The sequence below is a fragment of the Sinohyriopsis cumingii genome, chromosome 4 (genome assembly GCF_028554795.1).
Source record: "Sinohyriopsis cumingii isolate HCF-2022 chromosome 4, ASM2855479v2, whole genome shotgun sequence".
Lineage (NCBI taxonomy): Eukaryota > Metazoa > Mollusca > Bivalvia > Unionida > Unionidae > Sinohyriopsis > Sinohyriopsis cumingii.
In genome coordinates, this window is record NC_142964.1 from 4,239,410 (window position 1) to 4,265,481 (window position 26,072).

Sequence of the window (26,072 nt, forward strand, 5' to 3'; positions counted from 1 at the left end):
ATTTTTGGGATTATAGCCCCTGGGTTGGGGGTTCAAATCACATCTAATTAGATAAGATGGAATATGACTTGTATGATGAATTCCATCGACACTACTTGAAGGAAGGTTATCCTACTTGCTATGAATTTTCCCTTGGAAAACCAGGTGATAATAAAGGCTTATAGCCCTGGTTGTGAGACTGAGGGGATGGCATAAGGTTGGAGTTAATTTTACCAGAAATGGTGGTAATGTGTAAAGTTATATTTTCAGTTGCCTCCATTTCTCGTTTATGTCTTGGCTGTGCAAACATGCTGGGTATGAAAACTATCCAGTGTTGTGATTGTTTAATTTTAATGTTAAAAGATAAAGGGGTAGGTACTGTAAGAGTCAATTTCAGCCCCATATTAGATCCAGATGAAATATATATAAATAAAATATGCCCCTTTCTTTTGCATAAATGTTGTTTTATTTTATCTAGGAGTGCTTTTAATAAGGAAATTAGCCATTACATAGCCAATGGTTTTCTGATCCATTCTGGTACCTATATTCATGGATTACAGATATTCTGGCTAAAAACGCTCATATAAAAAATCCTGCCTTAAAATGTATATCCTAAATTGAACATTAGCATGCATAAGAGTCAATGACAAGATTTAAAACTGTATTATTGTTTTGATATATTGTTTAAGCATTGAGTATCAGGTATATTTCATTAGGTTATGTCAAATACCTCTGACACCTATTTTTATTTTCATTTTTTTTCATGCATGTTTATGTTTACACTGACTAAATGTACAAATCTTGCCAGAATTTATAAAGAAAAGGGAATTTATATATTCCTTGATTATTTCCTTCACAAAACTGTAGTGCCTATACTTTGTACATTAATTATAACCTACTGTGATATTGTGTATAGAGAAGAAGAAAAATGTTCAAAAAGACAAATGGTAAAGATGCAAAGGATACACTCCAAAAGGTTCCATCCTGTCCAGTGTTTTCTCTTGATATGGTCATTTTTTTAATACTACTTTTCTCTTTCTCTCTTGCACACACACACACACACACACACACAAGAATGGTCACAATTTGTATTAATCAGCTCAGGAAACAGTGAAATGATAAACTATGAGCCAGATAATGACAAATGTAAGAAAACAGCTGAAATAGGCGGTATTTAAAAAGAAATTATTCAAATTTTTGGATTGATGATGGTTTCAAATTAATCAACAAGAATCTGTGACATATGAATGTAAGTGAGAAATAAACAAACAGTGCAAGAGGAAGAAGCAAAAATCGCTGATGGAGAAAATAAAATACAAAGTTATTTATACATATCCACCCACCCCAAATTGTATACTCCTTGTGAGACTCGAACTGTTGATATAATATTCAGCAGTGACTGGCAGTCAGGCTCTTTACTTCTACATGATTTAGATGCTTTAAAACCATGATAGTCAAATTAGTATATAAACCATGATAGTCAAATTAGTATATAAACCATGATAGTCAAATTAGTATATAAACCATGATGGTCAAATTAGTATATAAACCATGATAGTCAAATTAGTATGTATGAAGAAATATGTAGAGAAGTGACCTATTTTTGCCATCACAAATTCCACAAAATTAAGAACATAAAGGTTTATTTAAAACTTCAGAGTATGTTATTATAGATCAGTGGAATTTTGACCACATACAAGTATACTTCTGTGTGAATCAACAATTTTGAAACACTCAAAAATATCAAATTAGATGGGCACATAACCTATTTTGCAGATAACAAAAGTGCCTACAATGTAAAGGCTTCTTCCTTTTACCCTATAACAGACTCATTGATATAGATTAAGCCTAAATCACGCATGCAGTGTTTCAGCTGGATTTGAGAAAAAAGGGTAAAGTGGCCCCTTCATTTGAAAAAGCAGGCTACTTAAGAGATCATGATAGGCCAACTTAATAATAAAGATTTGGTTTGGGAGTGGGTTCATGCCATTTTTCAGATCATGATAGGCTATATGTGGTGGCTAGTATATTTGGCAGAGTAAGAACCTGAGAAGAATCACCAATCCATGGAAAGCTAATGGAAAGCTGTCTCACATATCCAAGTTGGTCAAAACAAGACCTGAAACCACATGAACAGAGGGGAGTGGTCTATAAAGGCAAGAGCCTTAGACCAGTCAGCTACCCAGGACTCATGGTAAAATAAGACATAATTTACATAATCTATTTTACATGTTATCTGCATGAAAAACCAAATAAACAATCTTTAATTTAAAAATCTACTTCTGAACACCTCTATGATCTAAAGGTATGAGAGAATATAAAATCTACAATTTTACGACATTCAATATTACACAAGTCTTCGAAAGCTTTCTCTAACAAGTAATTTCTTGAGGGTGTCCTAATGCTTCCCTTCTTTAGTTCCACCATTTCTTTGTTAATAGTTTCACTTTCTGTTTGACTTCCTTAATGACTTCTGTAGCTTCTACTGGCTTGTTCACCTGAGTAATCATATCTCTGACAATTTTTATTGCTTCCATGATCTGAATATGACAGAGGGGTAAATAAAGCAAACATCCATCATTCTATAGCCACGACTTTACTCTTTTGCAAATGATAAATGGCAAAACATGATCAAAGCTGTATCACATGACTGGAAGCACAATAATTACTAAAACTAAAAAACTTTGTTAATTCACAAATTTTAAATTAAACAGGAATGGAAGTTAACCTCAATAAATTACTTGAATTTCTTTCATATTTTTCATAGAGACAATTTGCTATCATGTCAAGCTAATTCTTAACCTATCAAGCAAGAAATATTATGGGATATGATGAGTACACAATTATTTCTGGACAATCCAGAGTTGTCCCATTTATCAGATTAGGATAATAGGGGAAAACAGATGGCCCAAGCAAATCAATCAGTGCAATCAGAAAAGATAGCTTGAGAGTCTGTTGCTTTTCATACAATTACTGAGCAATTTGGAATTTTCATGTTTGATTGGTACATCTATATCAGATAAATGCTAAAAAAGGTTTGCAACCTACATTTTTCTGTCACTTTTGGTGCATTGTCTTTTCTGAGGAACTTGATACCTCTTTTGTACTAATCCTGCACGGGCATGTCTTGGCTGAAACCTGTGTATATCATAAAAGGTGAATAATGGAGGCAGGATCTGTGGTGGTTCACTGGTTAACATGTATGACTCTCAACCAATAGGGTGAATCCCCTCACTGTATCCACCAATACAGCGAATCCCTTCACTGTGTCTACCAATACCCAATACAGTGAATCCCCTCACTGTATCCACCAATACCCAATACAGTGAATCCCATCACTGTATCTACCAATGCATTGAATCCATTCACTGTGCCTACCAATGGGGTGAATCCCCTCACTGTGTCTACCAATACCCAATACAGTGAATCCCATCACTGTATCTACTAATGCATTGAATCCCATCACTGTGTCTACCAATGTGGTGAATCCCATCACTGTATCTACCAATGCGGTCAATCCCATCACTGTATCTATCAATGCATTGAATCCCATCACTGTGTCTACCAATGGGGTGAATCTCATCACTGTATAAACAAAAGGGGTGAATATCATCACTGTATCAGCCCAGGTCAGCTACTATGGTGTCCTGTCCTTGTGCAAAGCAATTTACTCCAATTACTCCACACTAAATAACCAACTTGTGCTGAAGTGTTGCAAAACACCAAATAAAACTAAATCATTAAAAACTGAAGACCTCAGTCATTACTGAGTTATGGTATGAAACATCAATATGTCCAGTGTAAATATGCAAACATTTAAAAAGGTACAGATTATAAAGTTTAATATTTTTCTTTGTAAAAATAAATCAGAGAGCTGATGTTTTTTCTTATAAATTTAAAAAAAATCTTTTTGGTATATTGGTATCTGGACCACAATATATTTTGCACATCTTTTTATTAAACTTAGGACATGTGAATATTGTGCAATTTTGATTTTAATAATTATTTTATCATTCTGATTTTATATTTATTAATCTTATGGCTTTTTACAATTGTGGTAAACGAATAATAAATGCTGTTTCAAGTCTGTGTTAATATAAATGCATTAAATAAACATTAGTGATGATGTCACCTATTTTTCTGTATTTTTTCCAAAGCTTCTACCATTACGTTATTAGACCAAAGATAAATATGAGTTGTGCAGAATCATGACCTACCTTTCTAAGAATTATCTATAAGAGTCGGTCTGATTAAAATTGAGATCTCCAACATAATGAAGATTAGACACTGATTTGAGGTTATGTTCTCTTGGCCAGCTTTTAATCACATTTATAAAAATGAAAAAAAGTGGGAACATAGTTTCTAATGATAACTCCCTATCATAAAATGCAGCACTTTTTTGGCAGGTTATTAAAAATAAGTGGACTGGGAATTCCAAAGGTCACTATCACAACTCTATGGTCCTAAACTAACTAATATAAACAGCAAACCCAACTAGTTAAGTAAAATTAATCAAATAACTTATTTCCATAGAATACAAAGTGAAAAATTTAAAAGGAACCTACAGTATTGCAAACTAAATCCCAAATAATCCTAAATTATTAAAATGTTCCATCACAAGTCCAAAAGTAAAGAGTGTTCTGAATGAATTCCAGTATTGAATATGTTGATGTGACAATAGCCTTGAATGTGCCAATGTGCTATCAGTCTTAATGTATCACAATGCTATGATCCATAAAGTCTTTGAATGAATTCAAAATAATCCCCAAATAGTTACTTAACCCAAAAGTCAATAAGCATTTTATAATTCTAGTGAATTATTTTAATATATAAACCATCTCAAATTATAACTGAATATAGCTGAGACTGATTCTACAAAATATTGACGTTAAGACAGGAATGAATCATTTTCATGTAAACAACCTTATATAAAATGCTAAGACGATAAGATTTTCAGGACTTATGCTATTTTCCTATCAAATTTATAAATATGTTTGCTTCTAGAACATTTTAAATTTCTAAAAAGTACTTATCCTTGAACCAAACATCAGTAAATTAACCTACATGTATTTATAACCAACAATCAAGACCATAAAGCATGTACTGAGTCCTAGAACCTTCTAAAGTCAAAAGGCCATGTCAACATGTTTACATTATCTAAAAGTACAATCTACTGTACAATCATGGATAAAAATTGGCAATTAACTATGTTATAACTGACCCTAAAAATCTACAATCATGGACAAAAATTAAACACACAATATATACATACACACCAAAACATGAACATTTATCAGTGCCTATAAGATCTACTTTATATTTGCAAGCAGATCTTGATTTTGTTCAGACTGCATCTCATATCGGACTCATCAGCCACACAAAGACCCAGGCAAAGAGCAGCGCAGGATTGACTTCATCAAGCCTGATGGTCAAACAAAGACTAGCACTGAGGCATCATGCCACAGACATGTAACATTATGTCACATACAGTCACATTATCCTGACAACAGGCCGAACAGTCCTAACACTAACCTCTTAATGCTGAATGCCTAGTGAGGCAGCTGTCAGTACCATTTTTAAAGGTCTTTGGTATGACTTGACCAGAGTTCAAATCCACAACCTTCTGCATCCAAAGCAAATACTCTAACCACTTGGCCACCAGAGCAGTCCAGAACAGAGTCGTCTTTAAGGGGTGAAAAATTAAATCACTTTACTGATACTGCCACCTACTCATGAAGAATCAATCAATTCAATTTTATGACTAGTGAAACAATATTTTTTAATAAATATTTAAACATAATGATGTTTTATGAAAATGGCTGATTCACTGTATGCCGTATAATGGCATATCAGCACAGTAGATGCTGTTCCACAACTGGCAAACAAATAAGAATTTATGTATATTTTAAATGATTGCATGACTAAAATCTATGTGTTTTAAATCTTTTCACAGTGATATATGTAGTTGGTAAGTTTATTTTCATCTTGTTTTTGTACAAGTTTATCATTTTAAGCCATAACAATTGAGTGTATAGGGTTATTTCCCTGGAATTCACTCTAAGACTGAAATATTTATTTGATTCAGTGATACATATTACTGAGTCAGTTTGCAATTAAATTTGAGTGCCATTCACTGTGTATTGTTAAAATGTATAAAATTCCAAAATAATGCAAGGGTGAAATTCCTTGCTGAGATTGTCACAGTGTGATGTTTCTACATGATCTGTGATCCAGTGTATTAGAAAGAAGAAAAACAAATCTTAACCAGCTGTATTACTGTTTATTGATACATCTGTAATGAATTTATTCTGAATAAATCAATGCAACAAAGAAATTTAGTTTTGAGACTGCAGACCTAAATAAGTGTGCAGGGTTCAAATTACTGGCACTGAACTTATGATTAAAAATCATTTGATCTGGGCAATACGGAATTACATTACCCTTGGTCATTACACTTCTGTCCACATACCTAAACATTTGTTTGTTGGGTCTTTAAGACTGTATATTGTGGCAACCATAAATAGCGAATTCACATATTGTTTAAAGAGCATTCTTAAGATATAAGGATTAAATTTGCTGAGGTATCTGGAGGGGTTTGGTATGGACTCTCCTTTTCCACATAAAAAAGTAAACATTTATTTGCATTTTGGAGTAGAACCCAGTGAACAAAATTCCAAGAAGAAGTTCTATATATTTCCCAAAACTTACTGTATTCTGACAATGGTTAACATAAAGCATACATTTTGATTCTGGAAATAGTGGACATGAAGCATAAATTTCAATTTTGGCAATGGTGGACATGAAGCGTAACTGATTTTATTGGGATGACCAAATTTGCCCTTATTCTTTGACATCATGACTCAGACAATTGACTAAAAAGAATGAAATGTGACAGTAAATAATGTGCATAATGTACTTTACTATTACATGGCCATGTTCTTTGACATCATGACTCTGCCAATTGACTAAAAAGAATAAAATGTGACAGTAAATAATGTGCATAATGTACTTTTACTTAATTACATGGTCTTGTTTCCAAAGTAATGACAATAAGTTAAATGATAACAATATAATTTTGTACTAGTCAATGATTTTTATTCCTACTTTGCCTTACTGATGACATTTCTAATAGTACCTTTGGACATCTCAATAAAACTGGAATTAGAATACCTGATAACAAAACAAGAAACAGAAACATTAGAGAGTATCCGAGAATCTCTGTCAGTAAACCTGTAAAGACAGAGAAAGTTAATTTACCAAGAACCTCCAATGTAGCAATAAATGTGTAATGGCTGGCTTGTACCGAAGGATCTGCATTCTGAGAGCAGTGCATCATCATTGTAAATGTTGCTGTGGTGATCACACCGCTGCCTAACAACATTAGGCACATACTTCCAACAGATATGGCTGAAAACAGAAATGTACATTGCACTTTGTAAAAAATAAAAAATAAAAATTAAGGTAGAAAAAGTCATTTTCAAACATGTACTATATTTGATGTAATAACTGTTAGTTTACAAATATAATAGCTGTGTAAACTTGATGAGGCTGAAAATCATAATAAGCACACACTTATGACATCAAAAAAGGATGTCCTTAACATAAGAGTTTAATTCCTTAACATAAGAGTTTAATTCCCTTTACCTATGTATTGAGATCTCCACTTTGGAGGTATATTTTTTACCCCAATGTGGTCATGCTGAATAAAGCATGTCAGAATGATTCTCTGTGACTCTGAGTAATAAAGTTAAATGGAAACAACAGATAAGTCATGATAAAATTCTGATGTTCTAGACTGGTTCCAGTAGCTGCTTCCCCTTCCATGAGGCAATACTGAAATCAACCACACCTTCTCAGTAAAGGATATTTTGTACGTGTTTTGACCAAAGAGCAGTGATATATCAGATCATTATTAGACTACCATTATATGTATTATACACATACTCTCAGTTCCTGTGATAATTAGGAACATATAATGAGTAAACTATAAACTATTTAAAATCCAACCCAAAACAACTGTCCAACAGCCATTGTTTTCTATCAATATGTCTTTTCTTGTAAGTTATAAATGGACTTCAGTAACGATGTTAACCCACAATTTTTTTTCTTTTGAATCCAAATTTTAGGAATCTTAATAAATTACCTGTAATAAAACTACTAATTTAAATTTTATGACACATAATAAAAGTTTTTTTTTAAAGTAATGAATTTACCGACAATTAACATATTAGGGCTAATGGGGGAGAATCCAAACTACCTGTTAGAATAGTTTTCAGTTTTACAAAAGCAATTTCCAGAAAACTGGAGCAGCACATGAAGAGTAATTACTATATACAAGTTTTCATATGTACCAGCTTGTAAGTCAAATCCAACTTTAAGCAACATAAATCCTGATCTACCATTGTAGAGTGCACTGTCAGATGAGGGTCTATGTGGTTTATTATAATGATTAATCCTAAGAAGCTCATTAGACCCAGATCTGCCAGCATATTATGTGATGTGATGTGATGACAGATCTGGGTCTGTTCAGTTAACAACTGAATGGAGTCTTATCATGAGAGAAATACTTCAATAATTCTTGAATTTTCATTTTGGCAAAGGATCAAAACTTGCACACAGTCTGTTGGAGTTTTCTAAATGTTGTTATTACCTTGGTTGGAATATTTTGAAGCATTTCTTACCATATAAGAGACTAGTTGATGAATGATCACTGTCTGTCAGGAAAAGTGTTACAATAAACTGAATTGTAAGGGGTACAAGTCTGAATTGGCAGAAAAACTTCAAGACGTCAAATGGGGTGAACCTGAAATGAAATAGTTGATTACACAATACACTGTAAAAATACAAAAGTTACACACAAGAAGCTTGTGTGAATTCTGTGAGAGAAATAAAGTTGTAGCTACACAGTTATGAAAATCAATACTGCCAAGACACAAATGTAAAATGTCAAATTTTAAAAAATGTAATGATGCTAAAATACTATACAGAAATTACTGTATTTTCTTGATTATAAGTCAATACTTTTTGACCTGGAAGTGTGGGCTTTACGTTATAATCCAAATTGACTTGTATACCAATACCACAATAATTCTGAGATGTAATCAACAAAATCAAGAACAGGTCACATAGCTATATCAATTCCTGTTCAATTTCTATGTGACTCAATAAATTATAATAAACTATTATGATAATACTATATACTTTAATATTACAATTTTTTACACTATTTTGTAATCATTTCCATGTGCTTGTAATTTCTGATTTCTCCAACATGTAATAACAGAGTTTACAATACACAGGCTACATAGCACACTTATGGTCTACACTCTCTAGTGTACTGTACTTATGCAAAGTATATTGTTTGTTCCTTGAAAAATATATGAATGGATTTTCCTTTTTACATCTTTTTCTGCTTACCTCATTTTTATTGATCTCATTTTAGCCATAGGTTCATTGATATATGAATTACCAGTATTATATCTGACACTCAAGTGGTTACCAGTACATTGATTTCAATGATATAATTTATCCCACACAGGGGTGTAAGTATATAGCAAATAAAATATTCAATGAATATTTAGTTTATTCTTTTATGTGACTTTTCTCTGTTTTTCTGTTTCTATCTTTAATTTTTCTTTACATTTCTTACTTCCCAATGCACAGCCTCATTTCCCTATTGGTAGCCTCACTCATTTATCAGATCTCGCCAACAACAGGTGCCAACCAGAATAACCTGGCCAAAGCACTGGGCATATTTAATTAGCAAGTAAATAACACTGCACAGCCATGTAGTTTTTGTGATAATGAATTAAAATAATAAACTCTGTATTAGGAGATGTAAACTGACAATAGAATATAGCACTACCATAGATGCCAACCCCTGGCGAGGAAAAAGTGTAATCCAAGTTGACAAAAAGAGTAATCTGAGCAGAAAAAGAGTAATCCACATATAACATGATAACAATTCAATAAGCATATGTACAGAATGATTTATTTATCCCTCTGGACTTTTAACATCAATTACTGCTTCATGTTTTCTTATATACCACTTTAAGCTTTAAAAAGCAATAGACTCTCATATTGCATTTCAAAACACTTTGTACCAGCTGAGATTATGAATGTTTTGCACATCAGTAGAGTACCAAATTCTGGGTTACAGAGCCTGGATCTGAATTCAGTTTTACTTTTGTTAACAATACTGAACAATCTCTCACAGTCAACATTAGAATGGTAAAGAACCAATATTACTTTCATAACCTGACAAAAAAGAAGAGAAAATATATATCTTTCAGTAATTGGGTCTTTTAGCTGGGAAATAAGATGAAAAAAATTAACTCTGTCCACATGAAGTACGTTGTCAGGTAGAGTGCCAACCTGATACTTCAAGAGTTCTCCTAATTTATCAGCAGCCTTTCCTGCAGCATGGTGCATCATATGGCAGAGACAACCTGATATGAACAATGATGGAGGCATTTTTCAAAATATAGAATGCAACTTCTTTATGAATTCCAGTCATCACTGATGCAGTACCAGCTGAAAACCCCATACAGTTCTGCCAACTTATATTTATTCAAAGAATTATCAAGCAAATAAAAAAATGTTTTCTCCAGTAGAATCTACTGTTAATTCTGGCAATGAAAGAAGTCACTCTGACCTTTTCGTTGTCAAAGTGTCTTACACAGACTGGGTACAACGTTTTGAAATCAATTTATACTCCACAATGACTTATGGGCTGGGATAAACAATACCTGTATTGTTCTTGTTATATGTCAATGCCCAGTTGTCTTGGCCAAAACTTATATCATGAAGCTTTAACAATAAGATGTGTTCTGGAACCAAAGTGGATGGGGTGGGTGGGGAAGGATCAAGTAACAATTACCTGAAGATAGAGATAAGCCAGCCTCCCATTATTGAGCCAGCTATGGAAATCACTTGACCTATGACTCCAGTCCAGAATCCAACAGAAGAAGCAGCCATTTTGTGATCCACAAGGAACAGAGGGGTCATACTTAATGACCCTTGCTCTCCTGCAAGGATGATTTAAAACATACAATGAAATATGCATCACTGGGATTTTACACATTCTAAACATTTAACAGATTTGGAACCCAGACTTGTAATGATTTATTAAAGTAGTAATAGGCAAAATTAGACATGTATGTTGCAAGTATATTAACGAACACTTTGGTATCTTGTTCGTCATCATGAATGCTGTTAATTCTTTTTCTTTTTCCCTAATTACCATGTTGACATGCAGTGTATAACATTCTGGCAGTACTCTTAATTCTTTCAAATTAGGCTGGTTTTGGCAGCATATTTTTGTCACAGCTGTACATAGCGAGGCTCCATGATATGAGACCTCTGTTTTCAGGTTGTGGTCTCTTAATTTTCAAATGAAAGTACACATTTCTTTAATCATTTATGTTGAACAGTTCCTAACATCTCAAACCATATCCAATCAGTGGGAACATTATATGTGTTAGGATATTGTAACTTTTTGAAAGTTTACTTGCCCATGGGGAAATATGTTATATTTTTCTTGCCCAGTCATTTTCTCTACGTAAGCATTTATGTTAAATGACAAAATAACAAAGCTATTCAAGATTGTAAGATATTTTTTCATCTCAAGTAAAAGCCTGTAATTTAAGATTACTACATGTTTCATACAAATTCTTTTTATTTTTGCAATGAGAAGATGAGGAGTGACCAAAAGGGTATTACAGAATTTAGTCTTTCTTGATGGTAATCTACAGTAACCAATAGGGTACTAAAGAATTTAGTCTTTCTTGATGGTAATTTACAGTAACCAAAAGGATACTATAGAATTTTAGTCTTTCTTGATGGTAATCTACAGTAACCAGTATGATACTATAGAATTTAGTCTTTCTTGATGGTAATCTACAGTAACCAATAGGGTACTATAGAATCTAGTCTTTCTCAACGGTAATCTACAGTAACCAATAGGGTATTATAGAATTTAGTCTTTCTTGATGGTAATCTACAGCTGTGTATTTACTTGCCTATGTGAAAATTTACTTAAGTATTTTTTAAGTGAGGTTTGAGAAATGTATTACTGATCCTGGTCTGAGCTATCTATCCTCCCCATCCCCATAAGTTTACTGTTTTAAGAAATGTGTGTGCAGCATGATGAACTTCCCCTGGCACACAAATTTGAGGCCATTTTCATGGTTATGGCATTGGGTTTCTGAATAATTAAACCAGTATTATGCTTAGCATGATCTTAGGGAGCAGCAGGGAGGGCGAATCCTACAAAATACTTTTCCGAAATACCCCTTCCACTGAAACTATTCCCGATAGAGGGCTTATTTCGACGAAATAACACTTTTATTCAGAAAACGAGACAAAAAAAATGTCTTGAAAATGCTTTGTATTTCCGCTGATATAACGCGAGTTACTTCAATAAATCCGACTCGTATCCGACATAATTTCCACGGTGAGGTATCATCGAAAAATCAGGTGTAGTTTGCGCCTCCCTGCTGCTACGAGAAAACATTTTTATGTTAACGGAATTAAATCATTGATAAATAAATAATGGCAAATATCGGAGAAGCACTCACAACTAGATTGGCACGACAACGACTAGCCGCGATTAAAAAATTTATTCCGGTCCATGATTCCGTTAAAGAAAAATTACGAGCAAGACAAGAAGCGCGAGTTGAGTTTGCAACATCTGCGGAGGAATTATTTAAGCCTATTACAGCAGCTACTGGTGAAGTTAAAACTGCAATTGTAGGAAAACCTGATCCTGCTGACCCTACCAAAACAAAACGAGGGTTACTTCAAGCAATAGAAGAACTTAAACAGCAACAGGCAGATGAAGGTGCTGTAGTTGATCCAGGTGCCGCCGGAGTAGTGACAGTTGCTAAGGAAACATTTATTAATAAATTTACCGAAGATGGTATTACTGAAATAAAAAATATTCCGCTTACTAGCGTGGATGAACTTAAGGAGTTTTCTGCTTGGATTGTCTTAAATTATCCTAACCGGCAAGAATTTCTAAAACCAGGAGCTGCCTCGGGTATGACCCAGGCTGATTGGAGGGATTATGTTTACAAAGTAAACCGAGGTATTTCTCGAATATCTAGCACTGATGATACCTATAATTTTATAAAAACTGGCGTAATTGGGGTTAATAAGGAACTAAGAGACCAACAAATGAAGGCAAAGGAAAGGGAAAGGCAGGCAAAAATACAGGAAATGGAAATGAAAAGGCAGGAAAGGGAGGAAGAAAAGAAGAAAAAAATACAGGAAAAGGAAATGAAAAAACAGTCGAGACTACAGGAGAAGAAACCACCAGCTCTAAAAATAGACCCCGCAATAACACTGCCTGATCCAGTGCCTGAAATTTCATCACCTGAACAAATGGGGGCTAGCGCTCCTGATGATGATTTTACCACTCCTGTTTCGTTGCCCATCCCCCCCGATATATCAGAAGAGGAAATACTGAAAGAGAAAATAAAAGAATTACAAAATGAATTAAAAAATTTAAAGGAGGAAAGAGAAAAATTACAAAAAGGAATACCGAAAAAGAGTACCCACTCTAAGTTAGAAAAGATAGAAAAAAGGGAAAGATCTGTATTTGATGAAATTGTTAAAATAGCAGCAAAACTAAAGAAAACAGGAAAAGGTTACACTGGTCGCGGATATAACAACCACATCTGTCCTGACAATATCGTCAATGACGTATCACGGTTAGAAGTTCTCATAGGAGGAAGACGCGCCGGAAACAACTCTCCGGAAATTATAAATGAAGCCGCAGATATCTGTCAGAGACTATTTCAGCGTGGCATTATGGATATCGGCGTTTACCGGGGACTCATTGATGAACTCGCAGACGGTTACCACAGCGACTAGCAAATTTAGTTAGAGAAACAATAATTAAATAAAATGATCGTGCACAATTCTCAACCTAGACACGCTAGCGTGTTACCAGTCCGCGTAGTGAACTCGCGATTACCAGTCTACAGAGCAACCTACGGAGATGGTCTCGGTGATACAGTTACTGGTTTGTTTTCAAGAATAGCCCCTAAGGTGTTACCGATTGCAAAACAATTGTCGATGAAAGCTATTGATGTTGTCAAGGATAAAGCCCTTGGATCTGTTGGTGATCTCGCCGGGAAGGCATTCGCGTCAATCAAGGATAGACTGTTACGGTTAACTCGTAGATCAAAAAAACCGCCACCGGTGAAACTGGCCAGTACTGAACTTATGCCCGCGGACGTCAGTAAAGTAATAAATCAGGCTGCCAATCAAAAACTTGCAGAGCTTGTAACCCAAACACCCGAACAAATAAATACAAGCCTGATATCAGGAAGCGGATTTCGTTTTAGAAGACAATAATTTTATATAATGTTCAAACCTATATCTGATCCAGCGTTCGACATGGATGCACCAACACTAAAAGATGAGTCCGTGCGCGATTATCAGTATTATTCTTATGAGGCAACAGTACCTAATCAACGCGGACGAATTGAATTACGAGTCCAGGATACAAGTAGATATTTCCTGCCCGCTGAAGCATTTCTTGAAGTCACGGGTGAACTTGTAACAGATGTTGTCGCTAATACAGAATACGGAGCTAATGTTCGAGTTGGTTTTGTTAACAACGGTATCATGGCGCTGTTCAAAAGTGCTTCATACAGCATTGACGGAAGAGAAATTGAAATAATTCAGGATAATGTCGACGTTGCTACAACAATCCTGGGATTAGCGAGATACTCAGATGATTACACTAGATCAGCTGGTCCGACTATGATGTTCGCTAAGGATAATTCTGATCATCCTGAACACAGATCTACTATTCAAGTACAAACAGCACAAGGCACTGCTATGGACCCGCAACCGGCTGGATTTCCGGCCAGACCAGGTGCTGCATTTCCAATATTAAGGCCTAGTCCAGATTACAATTTAGGTTTTGCTACACGTAAATTAATGTTAAAAGGTGAACGTAGGAGATTTTCATGCGCAATTCCACTGTCTCACATCTTTGGATTTTGCAGACATGTCAGAAAGGTTATTTTTGGAGCCAATCATACAGTTGTACTTAACCGAAAAAGTGATGACGTTGACGCTATCTGGCGAGAAGACGGTGTTGCTGGCGGTAAAGTAATATTATTCAAGCTTGCTTTGTGGATGCCAGTGATGTCCCCATCGATCACTGAAGAGCAACGATTACTCTCTTTCATGGACACAGGTGGTAAATCACTGATATCGTGGTTAACAACATCAACAGATTCCATTCAAGGTGCCGGTGCTGGGCAGTTCACGTGGCACATAGCATCACAACAGGGAATATCAGCGCCGCGACATATTTTTGTTGCACTCCAGCAAAATGCGAGGTTGTCTTCCCAACTACAGAGTAATATGATATTTGACAAACTTGGTGTCTCTGAGGTTTCGCTGCGAATAAACGGGCATCAGGAACCATCCGAGGATATACTGATAGATTATGAGCGAAATGAAGTTGCACGGGCGTATCATCGTTTGATGACATTTATGGGACGTGATCAAAATATTGATACCGGGTTGCAGATATCACAACTGGATTTTACAACGCTGTATCCGATTTATTACTTTTCGCTGGAACATTTGGATCTAACAAAACAATCTGTCGTTGATATACACTTCAAAGCTCGTGTAGGTGAGTTTCCCCTCGGCCCGCCTGCTGGTTTTAGAGCGATCGCTGTCATACTCTCCGATAAAGCAATGCTGCTTGAAGGTGTTGGCGGACGAATGAGGGTCATCGACGCTCCAATCGAGAATATGTAACGCAATTAAAATCAAACTTAGGATATAATGTCATACAGTCATGTTAATGTCACCTTGACTTCCGGTCAAACGAAGAAATTGCAATCAAAGAACGCAAGCACGTGCGGGACATCAATAACACTAAAACGAGATCAGATTACTGGTGGTCCAAACAAGCTGTCGTTGACTAATACTCAGATTAAACATTTTAATAAGGCACTAACAGCAAAAACCGGTATCCGCCTTGATTTCTCTGCTGCAGCTATCAAGGACATGACTAAAACCGGTGGAATATTTCCCCTCATCCCAATACTAGCTGCTGCAATTCCAGGATTACTTGGCGCAGCGGCAAAAGCTGCAGCGTTAGGTGCAGTTGGAACCGCAGCTGGAATGGCACTAAAAAAGGCAACGGGAAACGGATACAAGAAAAAAAAGGGGAGATCCGCTCGCGGATCAGGGCTAAGACTACCAGGAACTCCACCATCATGGTATCCAAAAAAATTCTAACGCCGTTGAGCAATTTTGATTTACTCGATGCTGTTAAAAAATTGCGTATAAAACATTTCAGAGGAGTATTTATGCGAGATCAATTACCGACGCGGCCGAATAATCCAGAAACTGGCATTATCAATCTCGACAACAAAGATGGTCCTGGAACTCACTGGGTTGCTTACGCGATCGATCCACGTGGAATTATCTATTTCGATTCGTACGGTTTAGCACCGCCAACTGAGTTTCTCAGGTATGTCCGCGGAGTGCCTCGCACTCTCAACAGCAGATTTTTTAATATTCCAGTGTGGCAGTCGACGCTACCAACACAAACATTAGTTGATCCGCCCATTTGTGGAAACGAGGTTTTAAATGTTCTTGATGCAATCTCAAGAAATCCAGCAACTCCTCCGCATCGAGTAGTGTATGAATATACCGCATCGAGAAATGCTTAGCATTTTCATGCTCGCATTTGAAAAACAGCAATAAGAATAATGGTGGATATTTACGGAAGACCTTTCACAAGAAAAGTCAAACCAAGCACAGATGCTGATCTCTCAAAATATGCGACCCGAGATGAAGTCGATAATCTTTTGAATATAGCTGGAGTTGACCCAGATGAAGTTGCTATTTTTCAGGACAAGCAGGGAAAACTAAGAACGAGCAACATTAAGTGGAATGATATAATTCGCAAAGTTCTTGGAGCTACCAAGGATAACTTCGTTGCATTTAGTGATGGCGGCCGGATCAAGGACTCGAACATATCAATCGCAAGCATCAAAGACAGTATTGATAAAGGTGTTGATAAATGTGTGAAAAAAGCCGGTGACACGATGACAGGCGAACTTAGCATGAATGGAAACAAAATAACCGTTCTAAAAAATCCGGAAGGTCTCGAAGATGCCGCAAATAAACAATACGTAGACACCGTTGATGATAAACTAGCCACGTTGCGGTCAGAGTATGATGTTCACGTGAACGGGTTTAAAAGACTCCAAAGAAACCTTCAAAAAACTAGTGAAACCGTGGATAAGTTCTTTGGGCCTCCTCCAGTCGTCGATATGAAGCTTTCTGAAATCAAAACCAACATTGACACGATCAAACAAACACAGCAGAATATCGTATCGGGTATTCCTGAGATCGTTAACAAAACCAGTCTGATTAAAGTCCCCACTGGAGTTACTCCCGGGCATATCACCAACATCGTATTCACGGTATCATCGGGATTCGCAACATGGTCACGACAAAATAGCACTATCAAATATACAGCAACAGCCACCGGTGTTTACAGGTTGTCTGTGTTTTCAGCCGCTAAATTTGAAATCTTCACAACATATCCTTGGAGACATTCCACCGATAAGTATTCCGGGGTTGTAACCGTAATACTAAACAGCGGAACCGAGGAAACATTTATGCTTGAAGCCGAGGACGATAGTTTAACAGCAACATCTTACTGGTGGTGTTTGGAATTCGTCGCTTCAACACCTCAATTGGTTACCGCGTAATTGAAAATCGGCAGCGATTTTTAAATAAATGTCAACGACGCCAGATGCTCAACAATATCGATACAATCAAGTCCGTGAGTGGCAATCTGAGTTAAAAACTGTCATCGAAGTAACCAGTCAAAAAGTAAAAAAATACAAGCGCCGCATAACAGTGTTAGACATCGCGGTTTATTCAGTATCTGCCGTTGTTGCATCCGCGGGAGTAATACTATCAGCGGTCACTCCGGTAATTGCAGTCGCCGCCACGATCTCTGTTTGTGCGACCACAACCACGGCAGGAGTTTTCGGCATCATAGCAAAAAAAATATCCTCGTGTGCTAACACAAAATTACACGATTACACGACAAAATTAAATACAGCCACGACCGCATATCAGAAATTATCATCGCTGATATCATCATCGTTAGACGCGCAATGCAGCGATGATAATTTCTGATATGCGGTCGTGGCTGTATTTAATTTTGTCGTGTAATCGTGTAATTTTGTGTTAGCACACGAGGATATTTTTTTTGCTATGATGCCGAAAACTCCTGCCGTGGTTGTGGTCGCACAAACAGAGATCGTGGCGGCGACTGCAATTACCGGAGTGACCGCTGATAGTATTACTCCCGCGGATGCAACAACGGCAGATACTGAATAAACCGCGATGTCTAACACTGTTATGCGGCGCTTGTATTTTTTTACTTTTTGACTGGTTACTTCGATGACAGTTTTTAACTCAGATTGCCACTCACGGACTTGATTGTATCGATATTGTTGAGCATCTGGCGTCGTTGACATTTATTTAAAAATCGCTGCCGATTTTCAATTACGCGGTAACCAATTGAGGTGTTGAAGCGACGAATTCCAAACACCACCAGTAAGATGTTGCTGTTAAACTATCGTCCTCGGCTTCAAGCATAAATGTTTCCTCGGTTCCGCTGTTTAGTATTACGGTTACAACCCCGGAATACTTATCGGTGGAATGTCTCCAAGGATATGTTGTGAAGATTTCAAATTTAGCGGCTGAAAACACAGACAACCTGTAAACACCGGTGGCTGTTGCTGTATATTTGATAGTGCTATTTTGTCGTGACCATGTTGCGAATCCCGATGATACCGTGAATACGATGTTGGTGATATGCCCGGGAGTAACTCCAGTGGGGACTTTAATCAGACTGGTTTTGTTAACGATCTCAGGAATACCCGATACGATATTCTGCTGTGTTTGTTTGATCGTGTCAATGTTGGTTTTGATTTCAGAAAGCTTCATATCGACGACTGGAGGAGGCCCAAAGAACTTATCCACGGTTTCACTAGTTTTTTGAAGGTTTCTTTGGAGTCTTTTAAACCCGTTCACGTGAACATCATACTCTGACCGCAACGTGGCTAGTTTATCATCAACGGTGTCTACGTATTGTTTATTTGCGGCATCTTCGAGACCTTCCGGATTTTTTAGAACGGTTATTTTGTTTCCATTCATGCTAAGTTCGCCTGTCATCGTGTCACCGGCTTTTTTCACACATTTATCAACACCTTTATCAATACTGTCTTTGATGCTTGCGATTGATATGTTCGAGTCCTTGATCCGGCCGCCATCACTAAATGCAACGAAGTTATCCTTGGTAGCTCCAAGAACTTTGCGAATTATATCATTCCACTTAATGTTGCTCGTTCTTAGTTTTCCCTGCTTGTCCTGAAAAATAGCAACTTCATCTGGGTCAACTCCAGCTATATTCAAAAGATTATCGACTTCATCTCGGGTCGCATATTTTGAGAGATCAGCATCTGTGCTTGGTTTGACTTTTCTTGTGAAAGGTCTTCCGTAAATATCCACCATTATTCTTATTGCTGTTTTTCAAATGCGAGCATGAAAATGCTAAGCATTTCTCGATGCGGTATATTCATACACTACTCGATGCGGAGGAGTTGCTGGATTTCTTGAGATTGCATCAAGAACATTTAAAACCTCGTTTCCACAAATGGGCGGATCAACTAATGTTTGTGTTGGTAGCGTCGACTGCCACACTGGAATATTAAAAAATCTGCTGTTGAGAGTGCGAGGCACTCCGCGGACATACCTGAGAAACTCAGTTGGCGGTGCTAAACCGTACGAATCGAAATAGATAATTCCACGTGGATCGATCGCGTAAGCAACCCAGTGAGTTCCAGGACCATCTTTGTTGTCGAGATTGATAATGCCAGTTTCTGGATTATTCGGCCGCGTCGGTAATTGATCTCGCATAAATACTCCTCTGAAATGTTTTATACGCAATTTTTTAACAGCATCGAGTAAATCAAAATTGCTCAACGGCGTTAGAATTTTTTTGGATACCATGATGGTGGAGTTCCTGGTAGTCTTAGCCCTGATCCGCGAGCGGATCTCCCCTTTTTTTTCTTGTATCCGTTTCCCGTTGCCTTTTTTAGTGCCATTCCAGCTGCGGTTCCAACTGCACCTAACGCTGCAGCTTTTGCCGCTGCGCCAAGTAATCCTGGAATTGCAGCAGCTAGTATTGGGATGAGGGGAAATATTCCACCGGTTTTAGTCATGTCCTTGATAGCTGCAGCAGAGAAATCAAGGCGGATACCGGTTTTTGCTGTTAGTGCCTTATTAAAATGTTTAATCTGAGTATTAGTCAACGACAGCTTGTTTGGACCACCAGTAATCTGATCTCGTTTTAGTGTTATTGATGTCCCGCACGTGCTTGCGTTCTTTGATTGCAATTTCTTCGTTTGACCGGAAGTCAAGGTGACATTAACATGACTGTATGACATTATATCCTAAGTTTGATTTTAATTGCGTTACATATTCTCGATTGGAGCGTCGATGACCCTCATTCGTCCGCCAACACCTTCAAGCAGCATTGCTTTATCGGAGAGTATGACAGCGATCGCTCTAAAACCAGCAGGCGGGCCGAGGGGAAACTCACCTACACGAGCTTTGAAGTGTATATCAACGACAGATTGTTTTGTTAGATCCAAATGTTCCAGCGAAAAGTAATAAATCGGATACAGCGTTGTAAAATCCAGTTGTGATATCTGCAACCCGGTATCAATATTTTGATCACGTCCCATAAATGTCATCAAACGATGATACGCCCGTGCAACTTCATTTCGCTCATAATCTATCAGTATATCCTCGGATGGTTCCTGATGCCCGTTTATTCGCAGCGAAACCTCAGAGACACCAAGTTTGTCAAATATCATATTACTCTGTAGTTGGGAAGACAACCTCGCATTTTGCTGGAGTGCAACAAAAATATGTCGCGGCGCTGATATTCCCTGTTGTGATGCTATGTGCCACGTGAACTGCCCAGCACCGGCACCTTGAATGGAATCTGTTGATGTTGTTAACCACGATATCAGTGATTTACCACCTGTGTCCATGAAAGAGAGTAATCGTTGCTCTTCAGTGATCGATGGGGACATCACTGGCATCCACAAAGCAAGCTTGAATAATATTACTTTACCGCCAGCAACACCGTCTTCTCGCCAGATAGCGTCAACGTCATCACTTTTTCGGTTAAGTACAACTGTATGATTGGCTCCAAAAATAACCTTTCTGACATGTCTGCAAAATCCAAAGATGTGAGACAGTGGAATTGCGCATGAAAATCTCCTACGTTCACCTTTTAACATTAATTTACGTGTAGCAAAACCTAAATTGTAATCTGGACTAGGCCTTAATATTGGAAATGCAGCACCTGGTCTGGCCGGAAATCCAGCCGGTTGCGGGTCCATAGCAGTGCCTTGTGCTGTTTGTACTTGAATAGTAGATCTGTGTTCAGGATGATCAGAATTATCCTTAGCGAACATCATAGTCGGACCAGCTGATCTAGTGTAATCATCTGAGTATCTCGCTAATCCCAGGATTGTTGTAGCAACGTCGACATTATCCTGAATTATTTCAATTTCTCTTCCGTCAATGCTGTATGAAGCACTTTTGAACAGCGCCATGATACCGTTGTTAACAAAACCAACTCGAACATTAGCTCCGTATTCTGTATTAGCGACAACATCTGTTACAAGTTCACCCGTGACTTCAAGAAATGCTTCAGCGGGCAGGAAATATCTACTTGTATCCTGGACTCGTAATTCAATTCGTCCGCGTTGATTAGGTACTGTTGCCTCATAAGAATAATACTGATAATCGCGCACGGACTCATCTTTTAGTGTTGGTGCATCCATGTCGAACGCTGGATCAGATATAGGTTTGAACATTATATAAAATTATTGTCTTCTAAAACGAAATCCGCTTCCTGATATCAGGCTTGTATTTATTTGTTCGGGTGTTTGGGTTACAAGCTCTGCAAGTTTTTGATTGGCAGCCTGATTTATTACTTTACTGACGTCCGCGGGCATAAGTTCAGTACTGGCCAGTTTCACCGGTGGCGGTTTTTTTGATCTACGAGTTAACCGTAACAGTCTATCCTTGATTGACGCGAATGCCTTCCCGGCGAGATCACCAACAGATCCAAGGGCTTTATCCTTGACAACATCAATAGCTTTCATCGACAATTGTTTTGCAATCGGTAACACCTTAGGGGCTATTCTTGAAAACAAACCAGTAACTGTATCACCGAGACCATCTCCGTAGGTTGCTCTGTAGACTGGTAATCGCGAGTTCACTACGCGGACTGGTAACACGCTAGCGTGTCTAGGTTGAGAATTGTGCACGATCATTTTATTTAATTATTGTTTCTCTAACTAAATTTGCTAGTCGCTGTGGTAACCGTCTGCGAGTTCATCAATGAGTCCCCGGTAAACGCCGATATCCATAATGCCACGCTGAAATAGTCTCTGACAGATATCTGCGGCTTCATTTATAATTTCCGGAGAGTTGTTTCCGGCGCGTCTTCCTCCTATGAGAACTTCTAACCGTGATACGTCATTGACGATATTGTCAGGACAGATGTGGTTGTTATATCCGCGACCAGTGTAACCTTTTCCTGTTTTCTTTAGTTTTGCTGCTATTTTAACAATTTCATCAAATACAGATCTTTCCCTTTTTTCTATCTTTTCTAACTTAGAGTGGGTACTCTTTTTCGGTATTCCTTTTTGTAATTTTTCTCTTTCCTCCTTTAAATTTTTTAATTCATTTTGTAATTCTTTTATTTTCTCTTTCAGTATTTCCTCTTCTGATATATCGGGGGGGATGGGCAACGAAACAGGAGTGGTAAAATCATCATCAGGAGCGCTAGCCCCCATTTGTTCAGGTGATGAAATTTCAGGCACTGGATCAGGCAGTGTTATTGCGGGGTCTATTTTTAGAGCTGGTGGTTTCTTCTCCTGTAGTCTCGACTGTTTTTTCATTTCCTTTTCCTGTATTTTTTTCTTCTTTTCTTCCTCCCTTTCCTGCCTTTTCATTTCCATTTCCTGTATTTTTGCCTGCCTTTCCCTTTCCTTTGCCTTCATTTGTTGGTCTCTTAGTTCCTTATTAACCCCAATTACGCCAGTTTTTATAAAATTATAGGTATCATCAGTGCTAGATATTCGAGAAATACCTCGGTTTACTTTGTAAACATAATCCCTCCAATCAGCCTGGGTCATACCCGAGGCAGCTCCTGGTTTTAGAAATTCTTGCCGGTTAGGATAATTTAAGACAATCCAAGCAGAAAACTCCTTAAGTTCATCCACGCTAGTAAGCGGAATATTTTTTATTTCAGTAATACCATCTTCGGTAAATTTATTAATAAATGTTTCCTTAGCAACTGTCACTACTCCGGCGGCACCTGGATCAACTACAGCACCTTCATCTGCCTGTTGCTGTTTAAGTTCTTCTATTGCTTGAAGTAACCCTCGTTTTGTTTTGGTAGGGTCAGCAGGATCAGGTTTTCCTACAATTGCAGTTTTAACTTCACCAGTAGCTGCTGTAATAGGCTTAAATAATTCCTCCGCAGATGTTGCAAACTCAACTCGCGCTTCTTGTCTTGCTCGTAATTTTTCTTTAACGGAATCATGGACCGGAATAAATTTTTTAATCGCGCCTAGTCGTTGTCGTGCCAATCTAGTTGTGAGTGCTTCTCCGATATTTGCCATTATTTATTTATCAATGATTTAATTCCGTTAACATAAAAATGTTTTCTCGTAGCAGCAGGGAGGCGCAAACTACACCTGATTTTTCGATGATACCTCACCGTGGAAATTATGTCGGATACGAGTCGGATTTATTGAAGTAACTCGCGTTATATCAGCGGAAATACAAAGCATTTTCAAGACATTTTTTTTGTCTCGTTTTCTGAATAAAAGTGTTATTTCGTCGAAATAAGCCCTCTATCGGGAATAGTTTCAGTGGAAGGGGTATTTCGGAAAAGTATTTTGTAGGATTCGCCCTCCCTGCTGCTTAGGGTCATAATAAGGTCTCAAACTCAGGTCCACTTTGAAAAATGCATGTTCATGACTAACACTAATATGTGCCAGACTGCTTTGGTCACCAAAACCTTGTGAGCAAACAAGATTCTTAATTGATCTACATTTCAGTCACAAAAAGGCCAACACTGGTTGTAGTGTCAAGTCTACAAATCATATCCCTGAACACAAAGAACCATTTATGTTTTGCAAGTACAGCAGGTTTCTTGGTGGTTTCACCTTGCATCAGTTATTCCACTTCAATTAATTTTTTGCACTGGTAGCTTTGAGGGTTCATCACAGTTCTTCTAATTATAAAGTTATTGTGGAGTATCTCAGGATCCAGCTGAGATAAGCAAGTACAATCTGGACGTGAGCACCTTTATGAGGGTTTGACTTCCCAGACAGCAGAAACAAACTGACCACTTGTTATGAACTTATGATGTCAGTTATTTCCCCTCTTTCATTGGTCAGTGATTTTTTGTATGTTCCCATTAATGTTACTTTGCATATTGGTTCAGGTAAAGCTGATAGGACCAGGCTAGCCCTTACATTCACATATTGTTTCCTCACAGCATAAGTACTGTCACTGAACTCTTGCATCTGATGAATTTGATTTCCATTCATCATAAGGTCTCCACTTATTTAATTGCCAAAATCTTTTAATTTTTAATTCTGTATTTACATCAATGTAGTCTTTAAAAAATACAAATGATATACCAGGGTCTCTGATTCCCTGGTTCTAGGTGATTTACAACTGACACCCGAGTCACTGATTCCTTTGTGTTCGGTGATTTCTGACATGTTTTTTGTTTGGATGGATTCAAAACAACATCATTGATGTCTATGCTGTTTGTAATTTTCCAGTTTGATCTGAATCAAAATCACAAGCTCACCAGGGTCAACCCCAGCAACAACCCAATTCAACAAAAATGAATAAAAATCTGCATTCATGGCAAACCTGGTCAAATTCACATCAACACCATGTCATGTTCATTCTCAAGTATCCATAAATGTCCACTGGTACTGTATAGCATTAACTGAAGTTTCTAAGTGACTTTGTCTTTGATAATCTAAGATCAACAAGCCCTTGATGTGTTGGTAAATACTGAACTGCATGCAGTGCTCCAATGGTGAGATGTCAGTGGTTTGAGTTTGCAACAGCAGCACTAAATAAAATTGGTGGCATGTGGGTACCTCTGAAAAACTGAGTGATATAATGAATGATTTCATATGACCCAAAATATATGTACAAAAGATGTCCAGATCCTATTGATGAATCCAAGCTATGCCAATATCTCATGTTGGGAATCATTAATGCAAGTTTGTCATGCTTGAAGATGCCACAGAAGTGCCTGACTGATTTTGTCACAAGAGGGAAATCAAAGCTAGTCAATGGACGCATAAGCTTTGCTTCCATGGTCATCAATGGCCTTGCCAACACCAAAGCCTTTTTTTGTATCGAGTTATCTAAAGTAGTTAAAGGCCTTTTTCTTTTTTGCTAAGATCCCTGGATTACTTTTTTCGGAGCCGACCTGGATGAGACTCAGCTGGCCCCTAACACAGGCTCATGTGAGCCGCATCCCTCTACAATGCTGGCCCATAACACAGGCTCATGTGAATCACATCCCTCTACATTGCTGGCCCCTAACACAGGCTCATGTGAGCCACATCCCTCTACAATGCTGGCCCCTAACACAGGCTCATGTGAGTCACATCCCTCTATAATGCTGGCCCCTAACAAAGGCTCATGTGAGTCACATCCCTCTACAATGCTGGCCCCTAACACAGGCTCATGTGAGCCACATCCCTCTACAATGCTGGCCACTAACACAGACTCATGTGAGTCACATCCCTCTATAATGCTGGCCCCTAACACAGGCTCATGTGAGTCACATCCCTCTACAATGCTGGCCCCTAACAAAGGCTCATGTGAGTCACATCCCTCTACAATGCTGGCCCCTAACACATGCTCATGTGAGCCACATCCCTCTACAATGCTGG

General features: G+C 37.7%; 1 protein-coding gene across 6 annotated transcripts in view; it reads right to left on the bottom strand.

The window, feature by feature from the left end:
• Window positions 1-2,198: 2,198 nt before the first annotated feature.
• Window positions 2,199-26,072, bottom strand: part of LOC149800553 (solute carrier family 33 member 2-like) — a 44,025-nt gene continuing 20,151 nt past the window's right edge. For all 6 annotated transcript variants that reach the window (XM_089954493.1, XM_089954497.1, XM_089954494.1 and 3 more), the window contains exons 3-6: window positions 10,859-11,006; window positions 8,661-8,782; window positions 7,237-7,386; window positions 2,199-3,564 (exon numbers count right to left, since the gene is read on the bottom strand). In XM_089954493.1, coding sequence (XP_089810619.1) covers window positions 3,278-3,564; window positions 7,237-7,386; window positions 8,661-8,782; window positions 10,859-11,006 — 707 coding nt within the window. In that variant the 3' untranslated portion in view covers window positions 2,199-3,277. The remainder of the gene's footprint in view (window positions 3,565-7,236; window positions 7,387-8,660; window positions 8,783-10,858; window positions 11,007-26,072) is intronic.